The 20,000-nt window shown below is 42.7% G+C and overlaps 2 protein-coding genes across 3 annotated transcripts in view; both read left to right on the forward strand.

The window, feature by feature from the left end:
• Window positions 1–2,436: 2,436 nt before the first annotated feature.
• LOC138982730 (aquaporin-11-like) overlaps window positions 2,437–20,000 on the forward strand; it is a 33,839-nt gene continuing 16,275 nt past the window's right edge. The window contains exons 1-3 of one of the 2 annotated variants that reach the window (XM_070356061.1): window positions 2,437–2,468; window positions 10,326–10,760; window positions 19,261–19,456. In XM_070356061.1, the coding sequence (XP_070212162.1) occupies window positions 2,454–2,468; window positions 10,326–10,760; window positions 19,261–19,456 (646 nt within the window). In that variant the 5' untranslated portion in view covers window positions 2,437–2,453. Of the gene's footprint in view, window positions 2,469–6,129; window positions 6,260–10,325; window positions 10,761–19,260; window positions 19,457–20,000 lie in introns of those variants that run through there. The other variant, XM_070356062.1, reaches the window with a different exon arrangement.
• LOC138982732 (uncharacterized) lies at window positions 11,671–15,771 on the forward strand. The gene is made up of 3 exons (XM_070356063.1): window positions 11,671–11,709; window positions 13,231–13,452; window positions 14,793–15,771. Exons 2-3 carry the CDS (start codon window positions 13,256–13,258, stop codon window positions 14,959–14,961), a joined length of 366 nt encoding a protein of 121 aa, XP_070212164.1. The 5' UTR covers window positions 11,671–11,709; window positions 13,231–13,255; the 3' UTR covers window positions 14,962–15,771.

Consider the following 20,000-nt stretch of genomic DNA (forward strand, 5'->3'; position numbering starts at 1 on the left):
CAGTAAAACAACATCATCGTTTTACTGCAGCATTTGCAGCATTCTTGATTTCAATTTTACTGCAGTAAAACTGTTTTACTGCAGAAAAAAACGTTGCTCTCGCAAAAGATGACATCAGAAAAGACAGTTTTTCTCCAGCATTTCTGTTTTTCTGCAGAATAACTGAATAAAGTCATAATCCGCTAAGGATAGGTTTGTGTCATGATGCAGACCTGACGATCATTTGTATGTCTTTATCATGGTATCATTCCCCTTCCTGCAGGTATGGGTATCTTGGGACCATCCCTGGCCCATCTCATCTCCACACATCTTCTACGAATGGAAAAAAGTGCAACTGCAAAAACAATGTTTTGCCTTTTATCTTGAGTGGTTTCAGAAATCAAACATTAGCCTGTAAAACTATTGATCAACTATTGATAAGTAAGATGACGCTATTTGGCTGTCTATCCTCAATATTATGTTTTTAGTTGTGTCACATATTATGTCAATTCAAGAAAATGGGTGTGTGTTCGTGTGTGTGTGTGATAACCAGTTTGTTGGGTACGTTGTGTTTGCTTTGTATTTGACAAGATAGTGCAGGCATTAGTGTCATCTCTGTGTTGTGTAGTGGTGTGCTTGTGCCAGACAGCCAGGGAACACCTGGTGGAAAAGTGCAATGATGGGAAAAGACAAATGCATGTGTGTCTGTGTGTGGAGATATATGATACATATCCATACTTTTGTATGTGTATGCGTGCGTGTGTACACGTGTGTGTGTGTGTGTGTACATGTGTCCATATATGTGCGCATGATTGAGATGGAATGGAAAGCAGCGTTGAAGAAGGGAAGAAAATAAAATTTAAAAAAGTATTTGAAAAGAATTTTGTGCTTGTCTTCTTTTATCCAAAGATCGGCAGTCCTAGTATCTTTAGTTGTTTGCTTGCTTGTTTGTTTTTTGTTTTGTTTTTTGAGACAGAGAGAGACACCACATTTTCATCCGCATACACTCATACAAATTAGAAGAATCGCAAAAAACTGAATCATTCAGTAGGAAAAGAAACAACAGTTAAGTTAAATACTACGACATATGGATAAGTATTAATTTTGCATAACTGGTATTGTTTGTGTCACACAATTTAAAACCAAACTTCTGTGACAGTTTTATATTGGCATGGGATATGTTTGTGAAATCGAGGTCAACATTTACACAGTGGAACCCCCCTTTTAAGACCTCCAACAATCTGAGAAAATCAGGTCTTAAAAAGGAGGGGGTCTTAAAATGGAGGTAAAGTTACACAGGTTCTGAAACCATCTAAAACAAGAGGCGAAGCCTTCAAGGCTCACGTAAGAAATCGACAAACAGTAACACAAACTCAATCACTCCGTCACACATACACACACACACACAGTAAGCATAGGTGACACTGTGCAAGAAAGCGAGACACTAGATCTAGATCTGTCTGTCTGCATGTAGCCTACTTACAGGGACACGACAGCCAACTAGTCTCGGCCCGCTCAAAATAATGACCGAGACTTTCAGTAATTCCTTCGCGTGACGTCTAACCCTCTTATGTCATAATGTGACGTCTCCAAATGACGAAATGTTAAAGTTTCTACCACAGACATACACACGCACAAACAAACACACACACACACGCACAAACGCACAGACATTACGATCGCATAGGCTACACTTACGTGAGCCAAAAATAAGGTCTTAAAAGGGACGGAGTCTTAAATTGGGGGGTCACGTGATCACAAGGACTGCACAGTTAATCATGGCCATTCAACTCAAATCCAGAGAAAACATCCGCTCGATCAGCTTCTGCACTACGAAGGAATTTTTGCCACAAGAACTTGACACTCGTCTTCAGTCGAGGGACAAGAACATTCAGAAAACTCATCATCAGGCGCCTGTGGAGTTATGGGCTGAAACTACCTACAAGTAGCTTCTGTGAGCGTTCTCATCATAAGATAATAAATAGCACTGGTACGTTCTCTACTATCCGTAGGCTGGGGAAAACATATACAACTGCAGCAGTCTGACTTGCAATGACATCAATCAGGACTCGGTCATGGAATATTCTCACCGACGTACAGACTCTTGAGAATAACCACATTGCTAAAACCGTGCGCCTGTGTTTGTGTCAACCAGAAGTTCCTGTCACGTGACGTCAACTTTCATCGCGGCTCGCACGTAGACATCAGAAAAAAGTTACGCAAACAAGATCAAACAAAAATAGGATTATGATTCGATTGCAGCAGGCACATTTACTGGGTTATTTCAAAGAAATCAGCATTCTGCCTCTCATGATGTAAGACCAGTCGGCCTTGAAAGCAGAGAAACATCCCCTTGGTGCAGGCATGCGGTGGCGGTCTTGTCAGCAGTGGTTCGGCGTGACAGATGTATCCATGGGAGAAAAATCACCAGTAAATCTGTCGGTTAACTTTGGCCTTGGACCTTATCAGTAGACATGGAAACCTTACCGGTCTGTATATATATGTGTATGCGTGGACACACTTGTAGATTTAGTGAGTACGCACAGCATTGTTTGTACTGGGAATTCATGTAATTTCAATTTAGAAGAGCAAGAGGAGAAATATTGAGACTTCTATGATTACGAACCCGTTAGGAGCCATCCCTAAAAACTTGGCCAAATTTACAAAGAAAATTGTTTGCACGATTGATTGTGCACACTGCATGAGTCTAACATATTGGTGTTAACTTGTGTTTTGTCAATCAACAACAAAATAATAAGAACCAAACGAAAACACACGCATGCTGTAAAAGAGCTTTGTGCAAGTAAGGCCCAAAAAAAAAATAGGTCTGTTTACGGTAACCCGACCGACCCTAAATTTCGGCGCCAACCCTAAACTTTTTTTTTTCCAAACTCAAAAAATTTTTTTTTTGGGAAAAAAAAAAAAATCTTGGTTTTTTTGCAAAATAACGTAAAAATATAGTTTTTTTGGGGAAAAAAAAAAAAAATCCCTACCCACCGACCCTATTTTTTTTAGCCATGTTACCAGAAACAGACAATTTTTTTTTTTTTGCCTAATGAGCAGAATTATAATTATCAAACCTCCATTCTATTTGTGTATTATGGGTAATAATTATGTGTCTATAAATCCTTACTCAATCCTGTATAAAAACACAAAAGCGTGCCACAAATCAATAAAATTCAGGAAACTTGTTGTTTTCTACTGATTCTTGTTTGCTAGAGCAGAGGATCTGGGGTTTTGCTTGGGTCTCTGAATATTGTCTCTACATATCCTGTGAACAAATGTTCTAGTTAATTTTAAAGCCCATAGGTAATGATTTGGGAGGGGGGGAGGTCGGCATAATGTTTGGGAAAAGGTCAGGGGAAATGTGGAAATTCTGGTCAAGGAAAACAATGACAGCCAGCCAGGGCTATTATTCAGCTTGACTGTAGTAACTATGGCAACAGTTGGTACACTCTCAGAATAGCGCATGTTGGTAAAGATTGGATTGATCAGATATAGCTCACAGCTCAGGCTTTCTGTTGCTAAGCGCACACTCTCATGCTTGCAAGCATTCTTTATCAATAATTGATGGGGGGTAACAAAGTTGCTGCAGCCTACTTTTTGTAGAACAGTTGGGTGTTGACAACAGCTAATTGTATAAGTGTGTGAAAGAGGTAATTTGTCAGGTTTATTTTGTGATGGGATGTGAATGTCCACCATGTGGCCTCCGAGTTGAGCATGTTAGTGTGTTTTAACCACAGGTCTTGCCTTTTTAGTTGACATTCCAATTATTAATTAATCCTTCGTTTTCTTGAGTCACCGCTTAAACTTTAAAGGTGAGGATTTGTTATTCAGCTTTAAATAAAGGTTTTTAGTTTATTGTTCACAACCTTTACGTCATGTTTAAGCGTTAGCAATGCCTCAGTTTATACTGCTCGTATACAATACATTTACCACTGTGTTTATGAGCGATAATTAATTTATCAATATGCAGCTTTAGACTAATTCAAGAGTTAGTTTTGAACCTCGCTGAAAAGGCAGGGATGTCGTTAGGCATCGGACATAGACCGATTAAAAGGCTCAAATGTCCGATTCACATCGCAGTATGGCGGTCAGATGTCCTATCGTTTTCAACTGAGCGCTGTCATTGTCCGATAAGAGCTCCATTCCTTCGGACAGCGCGTTATTTGATAATTTTCCTTTCATGATAGAAATCTTCAAAAAGCGACCGAGCGATCTCGCGTACACGTGCACTGAAGTTGTGCATTGCAGATCTTGCGTTTTTCGAACGGTTTGCGGTATGAGCCGTTTGCGTACACCCGTCTACAGCACACTAAAGTAAGGAGTACGGGAGACAACTCCAACTGACCAAGGCCCGCGTCTGCTTTAATTTGCTTTCGGTTAGAGATGAAGTGCACGGCACTGAATTATGCCACCGAAAAAACTAAAGCCTGCCAAAGGACAACAAAAGCTAAACAATGGCATTGTGTGCTACATTAGGGCCAAGAACATGGGAAAACACTAGTATCATTCTGGAAAATGACAGTGCCAATGACAGTGTCGCCGCTGAATTACCTTCACAATCACGGAAAGTAAAGTTTTGTCACTTGTAGATAGTGTCGGTACAGCAAGAAATTCACACAAACGGCCTTTCATATGGTTAACTATTCATTGCTGAGCCTGTTTAGTACCAGTTAGTTAGAATTAGACAGCAAAGAGACCATCTATATAGGCAAACTGTTTTGTCGAATCTGTCAAGCAAAAGCTCTGTCAGGAAATCATGCAGTTTGTGTGCCAATCAAAGTAAGAGTGCTGAAGTTTTTGGTTGCTTTTTAGTTTGTTTGTTTCTTTTTTGTGTGTGTCCTGTTTGAAACAAAAGTAATAAACAATATACACACACAATGTTGGTGCCGGTGCATATGTGTGTGTGTGTGTGTGTGCACATGATTTTGTGTTTTGCACAAAATTATCATGTCCTATTAAAATGTCTGAAAGCAGTCAAATGCTTACCTGTCAAGTCCTATGCATTCTGCGTAATTCTTACGGTTTTTCGAAGTTTTTTTGGTCCTACGTCGTATACCTCAAACCATACGCATTTTCAGCATTTTTTTTATTTTTTATTTTTTGCTGGCATGGACTGCCGTTCATTCATTTCTGAGGAGGAGCTTGTACCAGCCACACAACAGAATTAAGTTCTGGCATGATGTGCGTAAGTTCTACGTGGCCTGTGTGAGGAAAATGTTGAATAAATTTCCATTTGGCAGTGAAACCCTGCAACACCTTCAAGTGCTGGATCACAGTCTGGGAGCTGACACACCGACTGCCTTCTTGCAGGTCAAAATTAACTATGATGCATGCTGCCATGATTTTAAGGTGACTGGCAGCATGATTGACAAAGCAAAGATTTGCACAGATGAATACAACAAAGAACACAAGTGACAAGTGACAAGTGAGAAAAAAAATGAACGAACAAGAGTGCAGTGTAAATGTATTACATGTAGTGGTAAATAAAGAGCAGTTTGTGTAGAAAGGAATTTATGTGTTTTACTTTTAGTTTGCGAAAAACAATCTGATTGGTTTAGTGTGTATGCGTGAGAAGTTGAATTTGTGCGTTTAACCACATCCTGATCCACGCATTAACTATGGTTTTTGATCCCCAACTATGGTTTCTTATGCCATTTACTATGGTCAGAGGCCAAAAGTACTTGACAGGTATGCAAATGTCCTATTGATGCCGAAGAGCTCAGGACATTTGTCCTATAGGTATGAATTTGTGGCAACATCGCTGAAAAGGTAATGTATTTTCAGTGAAACGCTATTGATGGCTGAAATGGATGTGGCCATTACCTTAATTGCAGAGTTTTGATCGTTCACCTATAATTATCATGTGCACAACGGTTTGCAGCTGTCAGTATTTGTTTTACCAGTTATATGCTTGAATGTCTTTATGTACATATGTGCTCTGACGGCAGCAGATTATAAACCAAGCATGATAGAAAGAGAGCATTAGCTAGTAACAGCTGTTGTAGTTGTTAGTCCATTCTCTGTGCGTGCTTATGCACAATATCAGCCTCTTAATTTTATCAGGCATGTGGATCAGCTAGACATAAGTATAGTGTTGGAAAATTTCAATATTGACATTTCAATTGCCTTTCACAGTGATCTGAACTAAGAGGAGTTATCTTGCACATGGCATTAGAACATAATATGATGTGACGAAGTGCACCCACTGTTAAATTTGATCAGGGTTAGAAAGACAGGTTTAGGGATGGGGATATTGCAGGATTGAATGAAACAGGTGAGTTAATTACTTAAATAAGTTGTTTCTGTGGTGATTGAAGTATTTGTGTGCTCTAGATCTAAAGTGTACTGTTTTAACATTAAAGTCAATTTTTGACTCATTTATTCTGGTAGACTGAGAATGGAGAGGGAGGTGCTGGTTTAAGTATGTGTATGTGCCCAGTTTGTCACTTTGTGTGTATGTGTGTGTGTGTGTGTGTGTGTGTGTGTGTGTGTGTGTGTGTAGACATTCCCAGAAACATATTTTCATGGACGTATGCTTTACATGACTTGTGTTTCAGCTAATTCAGTAATAGGTATTGCTGCTGCTGCTGTCAGTGTTAATCAGTTGAATTGTTTTGTGTAATAGTTTTATGTCATATATGTGACTTACATTTATGAGCTGCAATGCCCACATACATGATGAGTGGCCTAAATTACATGTAAAGTGGCTGTTTCTCCCCCCCCCCCCCCCCCCACCCCCTCGCCACATTGGCAATCATACTTCATTTTCAGAAGAGTATAACTAATATCAGTCCATCCAAATTGTCTGTTCATTCTCAGGGGCTGATCAGTTGTAGTAATGTCAGTGTTGTCATGGTGTCTGTCTGAGGAAAGAGTGGACTAGCAGCTTCATATCTACACTAGTCACAAAAAGTCAAGGAACAAAAATTCAAAAAGTCATATCTCCGAAACGATTTCACCAATTTATTAATCGTTTACACCAAAGTACACCTTCTGGGCCACACATTGAATGTGGCAAATTTCATTGGTATCCAATAACGGAATGATGAGTTAAACTCAGTTCACTGCAAGCGTGTTGAATTTCAAAAGTCACAACTGTCTCATGTCAACAAAACAATGTCAGTAATGGGTATGGGCACCCCGCCGGGCCAAGCATTCGTTGCAGCGTCGACGCATGGACTGCACATGTCTTCTGAGGAGCTGCTGGTCCAGGTTTTGCCATTCATGTTGGAGGTATGCCAGCAGGTCCTGAAGGGTGTTTGGGGGAGGGTGATTGTCTCGCAGCTGCCTGTCAAGATGATCCCAGACATTTTCGATTGGGTTTAAGTCTGGGCTGCAGGCTGGCCATTCCATTCTGTGAACTCCCTGCTGCTGCAGGAAGGCCCCAACCACCCTGGCGCGATGCGGTGTGGCGTTGTCGTCCTGCAAAGTGGCCTGGGGTCCCAGCTGTTGCAGGAAAGGGATGACAATCGGACCCAGGATCTCGTCCCTGTAGCGTGCCCCGGTCAGATTCCCCTGGATGTGGTACAGGGGGGTCTTATGGTTGGCAGAGAAGCCTCCCCATACCATCACGGAGCCTCCACCATACGCGAGGACCTCCTGGACACAGTCCTGGTTAAACCGTTCGCCTTCTCGTCGCCATACGGACAGCCGCTTGTCCGGATGCATCCGATTAAACCTGCTTTCGTCGCTGAAGAGAACAGTGGCCCATTGATGACGTGTCCATCTCGAATGACGAGCAGACCAGTCTCGGCGTGCTCGTTTGTGGACTGGAGTCAGCTTGGGCTTCTTGGCTGGTACTCTGGAACGGAGCCGCACGTTGTGGAGACGGTTCCTGATGATCTGCGTGCTGACTTGAATGTTGGTAGCCACCCTTAGCTGCCCCCTGATGCGCTCTGCAGTGATGGTGCGTGACGTCAGAGCCTGGCGGACGATGTAACGATCAGCCCTTGCATCAGTCTTTTTTGGTCTCCCAGATCTTGGCCTGTCCTGGACCCGTCCAGTCGCTCTCCAGCGTTCTTGTAGCCTCCAGACAACCGATGGAGACACCCCAAGTCGGTGGGCAACAGCTCGGTAGGTGGCGCCGCGCTGAAGCCAGGCAAGGGCTCGTCCTTTGTCGACATCTGGCAGCGATCGTCTCTGGACCATGGTGTTGGAATGGACCATAGCTGTGAAACGCTGGCTTATAAAGGCTTTCAGTGCGGTGAGTTTCACAGCCCAGACGTCCGCCTAGCACGTGCCATGATCAGTTCCGATGTTCAGTACCAATGTTCATTCTGCTGAGCCAGTGAATTTAGGCGCATTTTTGACGTGGAGGGCCTGCACTTTCCGCCTGCCTAGCACCGCGTCCGTGCATCACATGCGGCCAATGATGCTGTCTAGACAATTTGCGAGTTGTTGTCAGTGCATTAGCCAAGTTTGGTTGATTTCGTTTTTCGGGTTATGAAGATATTGCTGTTTGCTTTTTCCATGTGAATATGTCAGTTGTTCCTTGACTTTTTGTGACAAGTGTAGCTACTGTGCGCTGCCCTTTTCACTTGGTCATAACTCATTAACTGTGACAACTGCAGCTGTTAGGGTACTCAGATATTGAGAACTGTTGAAGTGCCTGTTGTGTTTTCAGAAGCATTGTCATTGGAGATAGTGGAATACAGTGTGTTGTGTTTAGTGAGTGCAGCCTTTGTTTCATCTGCCTGTCTGTCCGTCTGCCTGTCTCTGTCTGTCTGTGTCTCTCTCTGTCTCTCTGTCTCTCTGATCGGAGCAACTTTATTCCCAAATGAAAGGTATAACTATGTCATTTTGTAATTTTTGAGTTCTCCTTATGTAATTCCTTAAAGTTAAATGCACATTGTGTTGCATTCCAATTACAATGTATTTCTGTATTTTATATGATTGAATTTATATTTTTAATGTGCGTCTGTCTTTATGTGTTGTATAAAGGACAGGTTGGAAGAATAGGCTTTGCCTAAAACCCTTATCCTTTTGTAATAAAGGTCTGAGTCTCTCTCACTCTCTTCAAACAGCTTAAACGATGTAAATAACTGGTGTAGTGCTAATGCTATGCTTGTCCATCCAATAAAAACTAAATGTATGGTAATTGCAACCAGACAAAAACACCAGATTTCTCCACTCAAACTAAATCTTACTACTGTATTGGTACGCAATCAATTGAACAAGTTCAACAGCATCGCGTTTTAGGGGTAATTATTGATTGTGAATTCAAGTGGCAGGCACAATTACAGCATTATCTACAAGAATTTAGTAGCCAAGAACGTTTTCCTCCTATCCAAATTAAAGCAATTTACGGACAGAAGGACTCTGGAAATGTTCCACCATGCTCATGTAATGCGCCTCACATTAATTATGTTTCGACGCTCTGGGATGGCAGCAGCGATGTCCACTTGAAAAAGTTAGACTCTCTATCGTCGCTCGGCCAAACTCATCGTAAAGGATAATGCCTCAACAGATATGAAATTAAAAATGCTTAACTCTCTTCCACTGGAAATGCATCTCAATTAAGTTAAACAAAGCCATTTTCATGCATAAATTGTATTACGGTAAAGTGCCGATTTACATTACATCATTATTTAATAAAGCTACCCACAGATATGGGTCGGTCAACTTGATCCCACCGATTCCACGAATTGACCTGTATAAGACCAGTCTTGCTTTTTCGGGTACTTCAGTTTGGAATTCACTTCCATCATCCTTTAAGCAAAGTCATTAAAAAGTTTTAAAAAATGTGTTAAAAACCACTTAATGTCTGAGTAGTTTAACGCCTTTTGATTTACCACACTTAGTATTACGTCAAAGATATGCTGTGCATTGTATATTCTGAACATATTTTTGTTGTACTATTGCTACATGTTCGATTGCTACCAGCTTGTATTTATAATTACCTGCATAGTATGCATTTGATTTTATGAATAACCACATATGTATGCTCTTCGCCTCATCTTCATCATCATCATCATTATCATCATCATCATCATCATCATCATCGTCATCTTTATTATCACGTGCTGAAGTTTTCCGACCTCCTTTTTTTGTTGGTTAACTTTTGAACTTTTTAAGTTTTATATTTTTTAATTATATAATTGTGTGTCTATGCGTCCCAAGGACAGATTGTAAGAAAAGGCGTAGCCTTAAATCTTAATCCTTGTTAAATAAAGTTCAATTCAATTCAATTCTCTCTCTCTCTCTCTCTCTTTTTTTTTTTGTGTGGGTCAACTCTGAAAGACATGCACTCTAGTGAATGCGCTGATTACATTTTGTACTGCTTTATTTGGCGTTGACTCTGTTAAAAAAAAAAACATTGACCACTATCTGTTGTGTTTCAGGTAACAATGTCGCTGAAGACAGCATGGGCGACAGTGAGCGGACAGCCCCAAGTACCACTCTTGGTGGGGTCCCTCCTAGTCTACTCCCTAGCCTTCATGATCTGTCTCAGCCTCCAGCGCTCCTTCAGGCTCATCCTCCCTCCAGCTCTCTACTCCTACGCCGCTGATTTCTTCTTCACCATGGCAGTGTGTGCGTACCCGTACGCCCACGGCACCGTGCGCACTCTTTTCGGCCATGTAGGATACGTGGTCACCGCTGTCACCCTGGTGACAATCACCTGCCTGGTTTTCGAGGGCACCCCTTCCCCGCTGGGTGTGTTCCGGCGTTACCTGGAAGGGGAGGAGTCCATGCTGGGGCTGGGTGTGCGGGTGCTGCTGCAGATCCTGGCCGCGTGTCTGTCCTACAGGCTGGTCTCCGCTATCTGGTCCTTGGAGGTTGGTACATAATACAGTGGAACCCCCCTCATAAGACCTCCAAAAATCTGATAAAATCAGGTCCTAACACTTTCTACCCCACCTATGTTGACCAAGTTTTTTTTAGCCGAGACCAGCTGTGCTGCAGTAGGTCACTCAGAATTGTAGTAACTGTGTATCAACACGCTGGAATGCAGGCGTTAGATCGACGTTACAGGAAGCGATCGAAGCTGACGGTCTGAACAGATATATCCGTACCTGAGCAGATATATCTTTACCTGGTCAGATAGAGCCATATGAGTACTGGCACGGTTGGCCTAGTGGTAATTAGGCGTCCGCCCCGTGATCGGGAGGTCGTGGGTTCGAACCCCGGCCGGGTCATACCTAAGATTTTAAAATTGGCAATCTAGTGGCTGCTCCGCCTGGCGTCTGGCATTATGGGGTTAGTGCTAGGACTGGTTGGTCCGGTGTCAGAATAATGTGACTGGGTGAGACATGAAGCCTGTGCTGCGACTTCTGTCTCAAGTTGTGTGTGGCGCACGTTAAATGTCAAAGCAGCACCGCCCTGATATGGCCCTTCGTGGTCGGCTGGGCGTTAAAGGAAAAGTCCAAGGTTTAGGGTCACTTTTGATACGTTGACACTCTTAATTCATTAACCACAATTGTATTTGTAGAAATGAACACAGAAGCCCCAAAAGTATACTTTGAAACCTTTTTTTGCTGTTCCGAATTGTTCCACCGCGCGCGCAGTCTTGGCTCATGACCTTTTGCACACGTGTTTTTACTACGTCACACACTGCTCGAACAAGTATGGCCACTCAGCAGCGAGGAAGAGGAGGAGTACGACGGACCACGTTTGAGCCAGGCTATCGTTCTTCCTTACCAGTTTGAACCACGGAACTTAAGACGAGGAAAGAAGGCCACAAGACGCTGCTCCTAACAGAGCCCACAGAATCGGCAACACTGACTGGTATGTGATTACTATTGTTGTCGCTATCTTCTGCATGCTAGATCAAAAGTCATGTGCGTTTTCCACTCATCAGTTGTTGTGCTTCTGTTGGTATGTTAGCATGACAGGATTATGCTAAGCTGAGCTTTTCAAGCGTCTTGTTTTTTTACCACTTGGATATTTTACTTGGGACTGTACAGTTCAGAATAAATGTATCTGCAGTGTTGCCTACACTTGACGATCTCTTTCCCCTCTGCCTCCGGGAATTCCAAGCACGGGTTTTTTCCGTTTACACAACAAAACATGTTGATAGTAAGTCGCACGGAATGACATTGATGTTGATGATAGTTTCATTCGTGACAGTAAGACACAGTGTTTCGTTTTAGGTAATGCATGGAACCACAAAACAGTAAAAGGGAGCTTTCTAAAATGGCGGCGGTGATTTCAATATTCAGAGATCTATCTCAGGAATATTGCCTTACATGTGCCTATGCCCCTACTGCAACCTTTTTTATGTATTTTAGATCTGCCATGATACGATTTGTAAAATGACGGACGGACATGAGTTATGGTCTAAAAGTGGTGATTTTGGGTATTTATTTTAGGAAGGAAATCGTGCCAGAGATGTTTGGTCAGTAGGGAGGTTGGGAAATAGTTTTTTCAAAGGTAGAAGGACATTTCGAGTAGGCATTGAAAATGAACAAAGGGCAATTCTGGGACGATACCAAGGATTGTTGTGAATGATGCAGACAAAGCGTGTTTTTTTTTTATAAATCAGTGCAGAATTTAATATTGAGTGAAGCGGTATGTTTTTGAAGAACTCTTCACAACAATCTTCGTTCTGTTGAATAGGATGTGTGTGTGGGGGGGGGGGGGGGGGGGGGGGGGGGCATAATGGCGTGTGCCAGATTTCAACAGAAAAACTAGGAAGATCTATCGTAGATCTGAAAACAAATAATTCAGTGATGAACAAAGATTAATTTATATATGTGTGTGTGTGTGTGTGTGTGTGTGTGTGTGTGCGCACGCGCGATTACCCGTGATGAGGCGACCATTGTGTAGTGGCTATGTTCCCCAGGCTCCAACAGAAGGCTGAAATCGAATTCTGTGAATGTGATCGTTTATCATGTGATGGAGTAACAAAAGAAGCTTTCTCAGAAATATCCAAAAATGCATACACAGCAGTTCCCTTCTTTTGATTGATGTTTGGTTTGTTTTGTTTCGCAACATGGGACACTGTTCAAAAGACAGTGCAGGTGTATTTTCAAACACCTAGAGGAGACAGGACATTGTTTCTGTTTCACAGTGGCCAGGTCAGTCACGATGTGTGGTCAGTGTTAAAAAGCGACCCTGTTAAATTCACTCGAAGGGTAGGCTACTAACACTGCATGCATTGTGAAACCGCGACTAATGGTACTGTTCGTGTTGTTTCTGTAAATCATAGTAAGTTTTGTGCATACATAAGAATCACCCGGTTTTTGTGTGTGTCTCCTATGTGAACGGGGCATGCTGTTATGATTACAGTGTGATCTACTGTTTCAGGTGTCAGTGCGGACATTGCTGCCGGATGCCAACTTCTGTTGAGTGTGTGTGTTGCCACGACGTCAGACAAATCAAACAGAAGGTAGAAGGCCTGGAAGAGCAGGTAGGCTGCATCACAGCACATCCTGGCTTTCGTACCGTGTGCCTGGACATCTACTGCCTGGAGACCGCATACTATTCGTACAAGCAGGACTACGGGCGTCTAAACTTCGATCTGCATGAGTATGTAACACAACACAAATCAGAAGATTATCATTCGGATATATTTGCATATTCTTACACTGACAAGAGAGTGAAATAGTACATTGTATTACACAAATAAACAGATCGGATACGTAAACTAGACACAAATACATCGAATCTAATTAAATCTTCAGTATATACATTAACAGTGGAAAATAACAGCAACTGGGAAACAATAACATTTGTGTGAAATAAATACAAAACCTATTGTAAGACTGAACACCCACCCACAAACTTTTCAAGATACAATTTAATTGATGTGGGATTCTTCAGTATGTACACTTTTTACTTGCCGTTGTAGCACGATATTAATCCTACGAGATTTTTACTCCGGATTCAAAAATTCGTACGAATATGTTACTCTACTCATACACGAGAAAGTTACTCCCCACGACAGGTGTACTCCGATTAAAAAATGTCGAACAAAAATGTAACTCCCCTGACAGGGGTGGATCAGTTGCTTTGTTAGGGGGGGTGCACTTTGAATCGAAAGTGAATGTGATGGGCGCGAAGCGCCCGAATTTGCTAGGGGGGGTCCGGGGGCATGCCCCCCCCCCCCCCCCCCCTGGAAAAATTGTTGGCCCAAAGAAGCAAAATGGTGCCATCTGGTGCCATTTGAACTTAGAAATGGTCATAGAATCAGCTTTCCAAATTTTTTGTTTTGTTTTTTTGCTGGAGGGGGGGTGCACCTGCACCCTGTGCACCCCCCCCCCCCCCCCCCCCCTCGTCCGCCCCTGCCTGACAAATAATTAACGAATACATTAATCCACCCTATCCACATAATTATCAGTATGATTAGAGCTTGTTCATTTTTCTTAAGTTTTGACATCGCAAATGTACCTCATTGCTTAGAATGGGTGTGTAGCTGACGATCGTTGGTGAAAGCCTACAGTAATAGAACTTGGCGGACATTGGTCATAGACATAGTCCGATAACTGCCTGCATACAGTATACCTACATAACGGATTCCAACACAAATTTCTAAAGTGAACATGTCATATCTTTATATTTATGGATGAAGAAAAGGAGGTTTCCGCCTGACATTTATCGAAAAAAAGGAAGACATCTTCTGGAAGGTTTTAGATGCAAAGTTTCATGAAGATCTCAGCAATCATTTTCAAGGAATCGCTCCACACGCTTTCTATACGATTTTCGTATGAAAATTGAAATTGTAATCTATTTTCTTGCTGCGGGTTATTGATATATATATAGATTTTAAATATTTGCCTATATATATGTATATTTGTGACAAAAATGCAGTGCGTTCAATGTTATTCTGGGATTGCTTTACACCACTTGTTTCTTTCTTGCTTTCGCAGGAAATACAGATATGTCGCCTACAGACAGCTGGTGCGATGGTGTTGGGGGTTTCTCGGCAAAAGCATCAGGGTGCCTCTACCAGTTTGTGCCGTGAAAACGATCATGGACACTTTCCCAGACGGAGGAAGAGTGGGGTTCAAACTCCCCCAGCTGGAGGGAATCGTGTGACCCTGTGTTGAACAGCTTCCTGCATGGTGGGACGATGGTACTGGGATGCCAGGTGGTCTGGTACATGGTCCACATGATCCCACAAACTTAGTTCCAGGTTCCTGGGGCTGTTAGTGTACTCCCGCATCAGATACTCCGTGAGCCGGTCAGCATAGCCTGTGCCCCGCAAATAGAAATACAAATTAAATCGATGAATTTGACTCAAGAAATAACTGTTTGTGGTGATATGCATCGGTATGAATGTATAACGGGTACATTAAATATACCCCCTCTCTTGTGTTACAGTAGAACATCCCTTGTAAATGTATTCTCACGTTCACTACCTTTCTTGTTTAAATGAACTGCTTAAAGTTAAACTTTTAGAAATTTACCCTCACTATTAGTATTATATATTTTTCGAATTTCTAAGATTTGATTTTGTTACATATCTTTTTTAGGACATAGAGTGGGAGTTCCACTAAAACCGGCACGGTTGGCCTAGTGGTAAGGCGTCCGCCCCGTGATCGGGAGGTCGTGGGTTTGAGCCCCGGGCGGGTCATACCTAAGACTTTAAAATTGGCAATCTAGTGGCTGCTCCGCCTGGCGTCTGGCATTATGGGGTTAGTGCTAGGACTGGTTGGTCCGGTGTCAGAATAATGTGACTGGGTGAGACATGAAGCCTGTGCTGCGACTTCTGTCTTGTGTGTGGCGCACGTTAAAATGTCAAAGCAGCACCGCCCTGATATCACCCTTCGTGGTGGACTGGGCGTTAAGCAAACAAACAAACAATAAAAACATGAAATTCTATATTTAGCGCGCATGTGTGTGTTTGTGTGTGTGTGCGTGTGTGTGTGTGTGTGTGTGTGTGTGTGTGTGTGTGTGTGTGTGTGTACGTACACCTTTCACATTGCTGTGGGTTCACTGTCTGTGCACAGGCAAATATTTTCATGACTGACGGTGTCCCGTCGGTCTCACTGGGTGCCGATTTTTCGTGACAGCGGCAAGTACAGCAGGGCTTGTTATGGAGTGTCCTTTTGTTCTCATCGTTTGCCGTTGGGAATCGTGACAGTTCCCTTTTCCTCTGGAAGTAAAAGAAGAAAGACACTTAGTGTAATGATAATTTGATTTGAAAGTATGCTTGGTTTGGTATTGTCTATTGACCTATTCAGAACATTGAAAATTTAAATACCCTCTGAAAGACGTATGGATATTATTATGTGTGTATCCATGCGTAAGTTTCAACACATAAGCTGGTTTTACGTGTCTCAGTCAATGCAGACAAATCACATGCACGATTCTCACAGCTCTCGTCTTTCAGTAGCAAAAACTGCACGCTTAGATATTTTATACATAGTAAATTATAATTCAAGCAAACACTGTCAATGTCATGGATTTACATTTGGAGTTTGCGATCATATTTACCCCACGCTTGGCACAAAAACTGACGAAGTGTTACTCTTAATCTGCCGCGCCACCCCCCACCCCTATCACCCCCACCCGCTCTTGTTCCTGCCCAGCCCCCATTTTCCACAGCTCAGCTCAGACCGTTATGTAACAGTGTTGCCTGTGGCGCTTCGACGTCAATACCTCATCTTTGTAATCCAGCAGTAATAGCCGGACCAAGACACACTAATCTGCACCAATTCACATTTGCTGCGCACCAATATGTGGGTGCATGGTCAAAACAAAAAACATCTACTACATCTACAATCAAAGTATACTGACCTTCAAGCAGCTTTGAACGGAGGGTACTGCCAATCGCGACAATACTCTTTTCGGTTGAAACCCCAACCTGTTTTGCTCAAAGTTGATGAAGTCGGTTTGCACGAAATGTTCACTGCAAATGAACCTGCTTTTGCCAGACACTTTTAAATGCGCACGCTTTGGCTGTGGAAACATCTCCAATTTCGATAACAAACTTAGGTTTTTGGTAGGAAATCTGTGGAAGGAAATGCCGCTTGTTGTTTGCGTGTTTTTGCAGTTTGCGGCTGCACACCTACGAGGCATTCTTCCGAACCCAGTTATCACTTTTACACATGCATGAACACCACGCTGGTTGAACCAAAACAAACACTGTGACGTCACAGTGAACCGACGTCACAGTGAACCAAAAATCACGTGACCACAACATGACCTCAGGCGGCTTGTCTTGGTTAGCCCACCAATAATAAATGTTCAATTACAACAACAACAAAATTTTTAATAATTTTTAAAATATTTTTCCTGATATGTTTATAACATTTGGCATTCGATATTCAAGCTTTTGGAGATACTTCAAAACCTTGGACTTTTCCTTTAAGCAACAGGCATGGGAATTGTCCGCCAAACGACGGATTTCCGCCGAATTTGTTTTTTTGTTCCGCCGAAAATGCAAAAGTGTCCGCCGAAAAAATAAAGGGGGGAGGCACACAAAAAAAAGCACCGGTTACTTTGGCCTTTGCGCAAAAGCCCGCGAAAACTTTCCGTACTTTGTTCACGCACTGCTACCGCCCGCCTCAGTTACTTGAACTTGTATGTTTGAAAGTAAACCAGATTGCACAGATTGTGTTACAAGTTACATGTTCCTGTTTGTCTCAGATCAATTTTTTTAACATATTTAAACCATATAAGACATGTATATATTTTTTTCTTCCAAAAAGCAAATATTGGTACATTTTTGTACTAAAAACTCTGATTCTAAGAACAGAATTTAATGGCAAACTTGGAGCTCAGATGACACCAGATTGCACCATCTGGGTTCTTTGGAGAAAAATTTTTTCGGGGGGGCATGCCCCCGGACCCCCCTAGTAAGGCTAGGCGCTTCGCGCCGTCGACATGACGCTTCGCGTCTTCAGTTATAAATTTTCCGCCTTTTTTACAATTTTCAATTCCCATGCCTGAAGCAAACAAACAAACAAAGAGCCATATGAGTGGGTACGGATATATCCGTACCTGGGAGACAATGAGTTAAGAAGAAGGGGGTCTAATAATATGGGGGTAAATTTACAGAATGTATTACCAGAAAATGTATGAAAACAGGGTCCTAAAGAGAGGAGGTCTTAAATTTGGGCCTTAAAAGGGGGGTTCCACTGTATAATATAGATTCTGATGTCTGTTTAGTAGGAAGGATTTTATATCTGTAATATAGGTTCCGTTTGCTGTTTGAGTATTTTTGAATTGAAGAAAAGAGATGGGAAATTACAAATAGTTTTTCTTCCTCTTTTTTCTTTGATTTACATCATTTTTTGTGTGTGTGTGTTCACTTTGTCCTTTTTTTTTTCTTTTTTTTTTCTTTTCGTCCTTACACCTGTTCTTTTGTGCCGTTGTGCTCTCACACCGCCCCGTCCCTGCACTCACTGCTCCAACCACCTCTGAATTTTGTTCCGCTGCCAGACTTGTCAATTTTACAGACGCTCCAGGGGGGGGATGTCGGGTCGCTGCGGTAGGCTACCCTCGGAAGATGACACTGCACTTCTGCTGAGTCACTTCGATGGTGTTCAGTAGTGGGTCTCTCCCGAGCTAACGGACGCAGCCCACTACCTACTATGCCCCCTACAAACGACATTGACTTTAAGTCGCGGAGCCAGACTGAGTGAGCGTCCCCTCCAGAGGGCAGACCGCCACCACGTCCCTCCGTCGACCCCCCAAAACGTCACACGTTGAAGACTGACAGCAGAACTACTATTCAGGGAAGGATCGAACAGGAACACTGAGACCAAGGTCACCATGAGAGCTCTGGGCATGAAGGGCCACAAGAGCAAGGACAATTTATATCTTGGATGATTAATGAGATGAGGATGATACTAATGATGATGCTTTGGATTTCCAATTTGGTTTGAGACTACGTGACAGGGCAGCACTCTACGCTTACTGTCATAATATATCCTGGCGTCAACCAGGCCCGAGAACTGCCGCACCTGCGGTGTTGGTCAGGTATACAGAACCTGAGCACCCTCAAAGTCACATTCGTTAAGTGAATGACACTCGGCTGTGTGATCCCAGCCTTCCCATAGGAACCATAGCACTTCCACTCTGGGTAGGAGCCGACCGTAGCCCGAAAAACCCACATGACCCTGATGGGATTCGAACCCACGACCTCCCGGCCCACAGCCCGATGCGCTAACTTTGAGCTGAAAATATGGAGATTGTTCTGCCCTCGTACTTCAGTTTTTTGTGCACACAGACGTTAGAGCTGTTGAGTAGTAATACATTTTTCTGAATGTTTTATGGTTGTTGCATGCTTTTTTGTAACAGGTAAGAAGATAGGCAGTCAGTGCACTTTTTGGTTTGTTTAATTTAATTGTATTTATTTTTTATTTTTTGTGTCTTTCTTTTCGTCAGGTGAACGAAGAGCACTGTGCTTTGTTGAAGAGAACAGCGTGTGAATCTGACTTGCATGTGCCTGTGGTCCTTGGGTTCTTGATCGAGTTTTCTGCCGTCTTGTATGACACCTGGCTGAGCCATCAGCAGCTGGTCAAGAGCAGTGTCGTGGACAGCATCATCAAAAGCATCAATGGTGCTCTGCTCGTTTGTGCAGGTAAGTGTTGCATGCCTGTCATACCTAGTATCATTCCAAGAATAGTCGTGAAATAAATTCTTTGAAAAATGCTCGCTGTCTATGGAGAGCACCTTGGGTTATGGGAGGCGGAGTGGGCCTTCAGTTTTAACCACCATAACTACAAAAGACATTTTCCGGAAAAAAATCAATTCAATAATTTTCAATTGCCTGGGGAGAGTAGCGCTCCAGGCAGTGAGGCAAAAGACAGCACAGAATTGACCTGCTTTTACCCATGATTGCCACGAATAACTAGCTCTGAATCTGATGTGTATGTTATACAGTGTGTGCTCGATATGATACACTTTTCTTTTGAAAATATGCACATTTTAACTCACGTGACCTCAAGCCAAATTAACCACCAGGAGCCCAATGCATAGCCAGCACATACTTTATGGATTTCATAGCGCTATGGAGCGCATAGCTATGAAACCCACTATAGAACTACGCGGTCCGCATGCATGAGGTCAAATAGTGCCTGCAATAGCTAAGAGCGGCATAGCTGAGTTCAATAATTATTTTCGAG

This window comes from Littorina saxatilis, linkage group LG12 (genome assembly GCF_037325665.1).
Source record: "Littorina saxatilis isolate snail1 linkage group LG12, US_GU_Lsax_2.0, whole genome shotgun sequence".
In the NCBI taxonomy this organism is placed as follows: Eukaryota; Metazoa; Mollusca; class Gastropoda; order Littorinimorpha; family Littorinidae; genus Littorina; species Littorina saxatilis.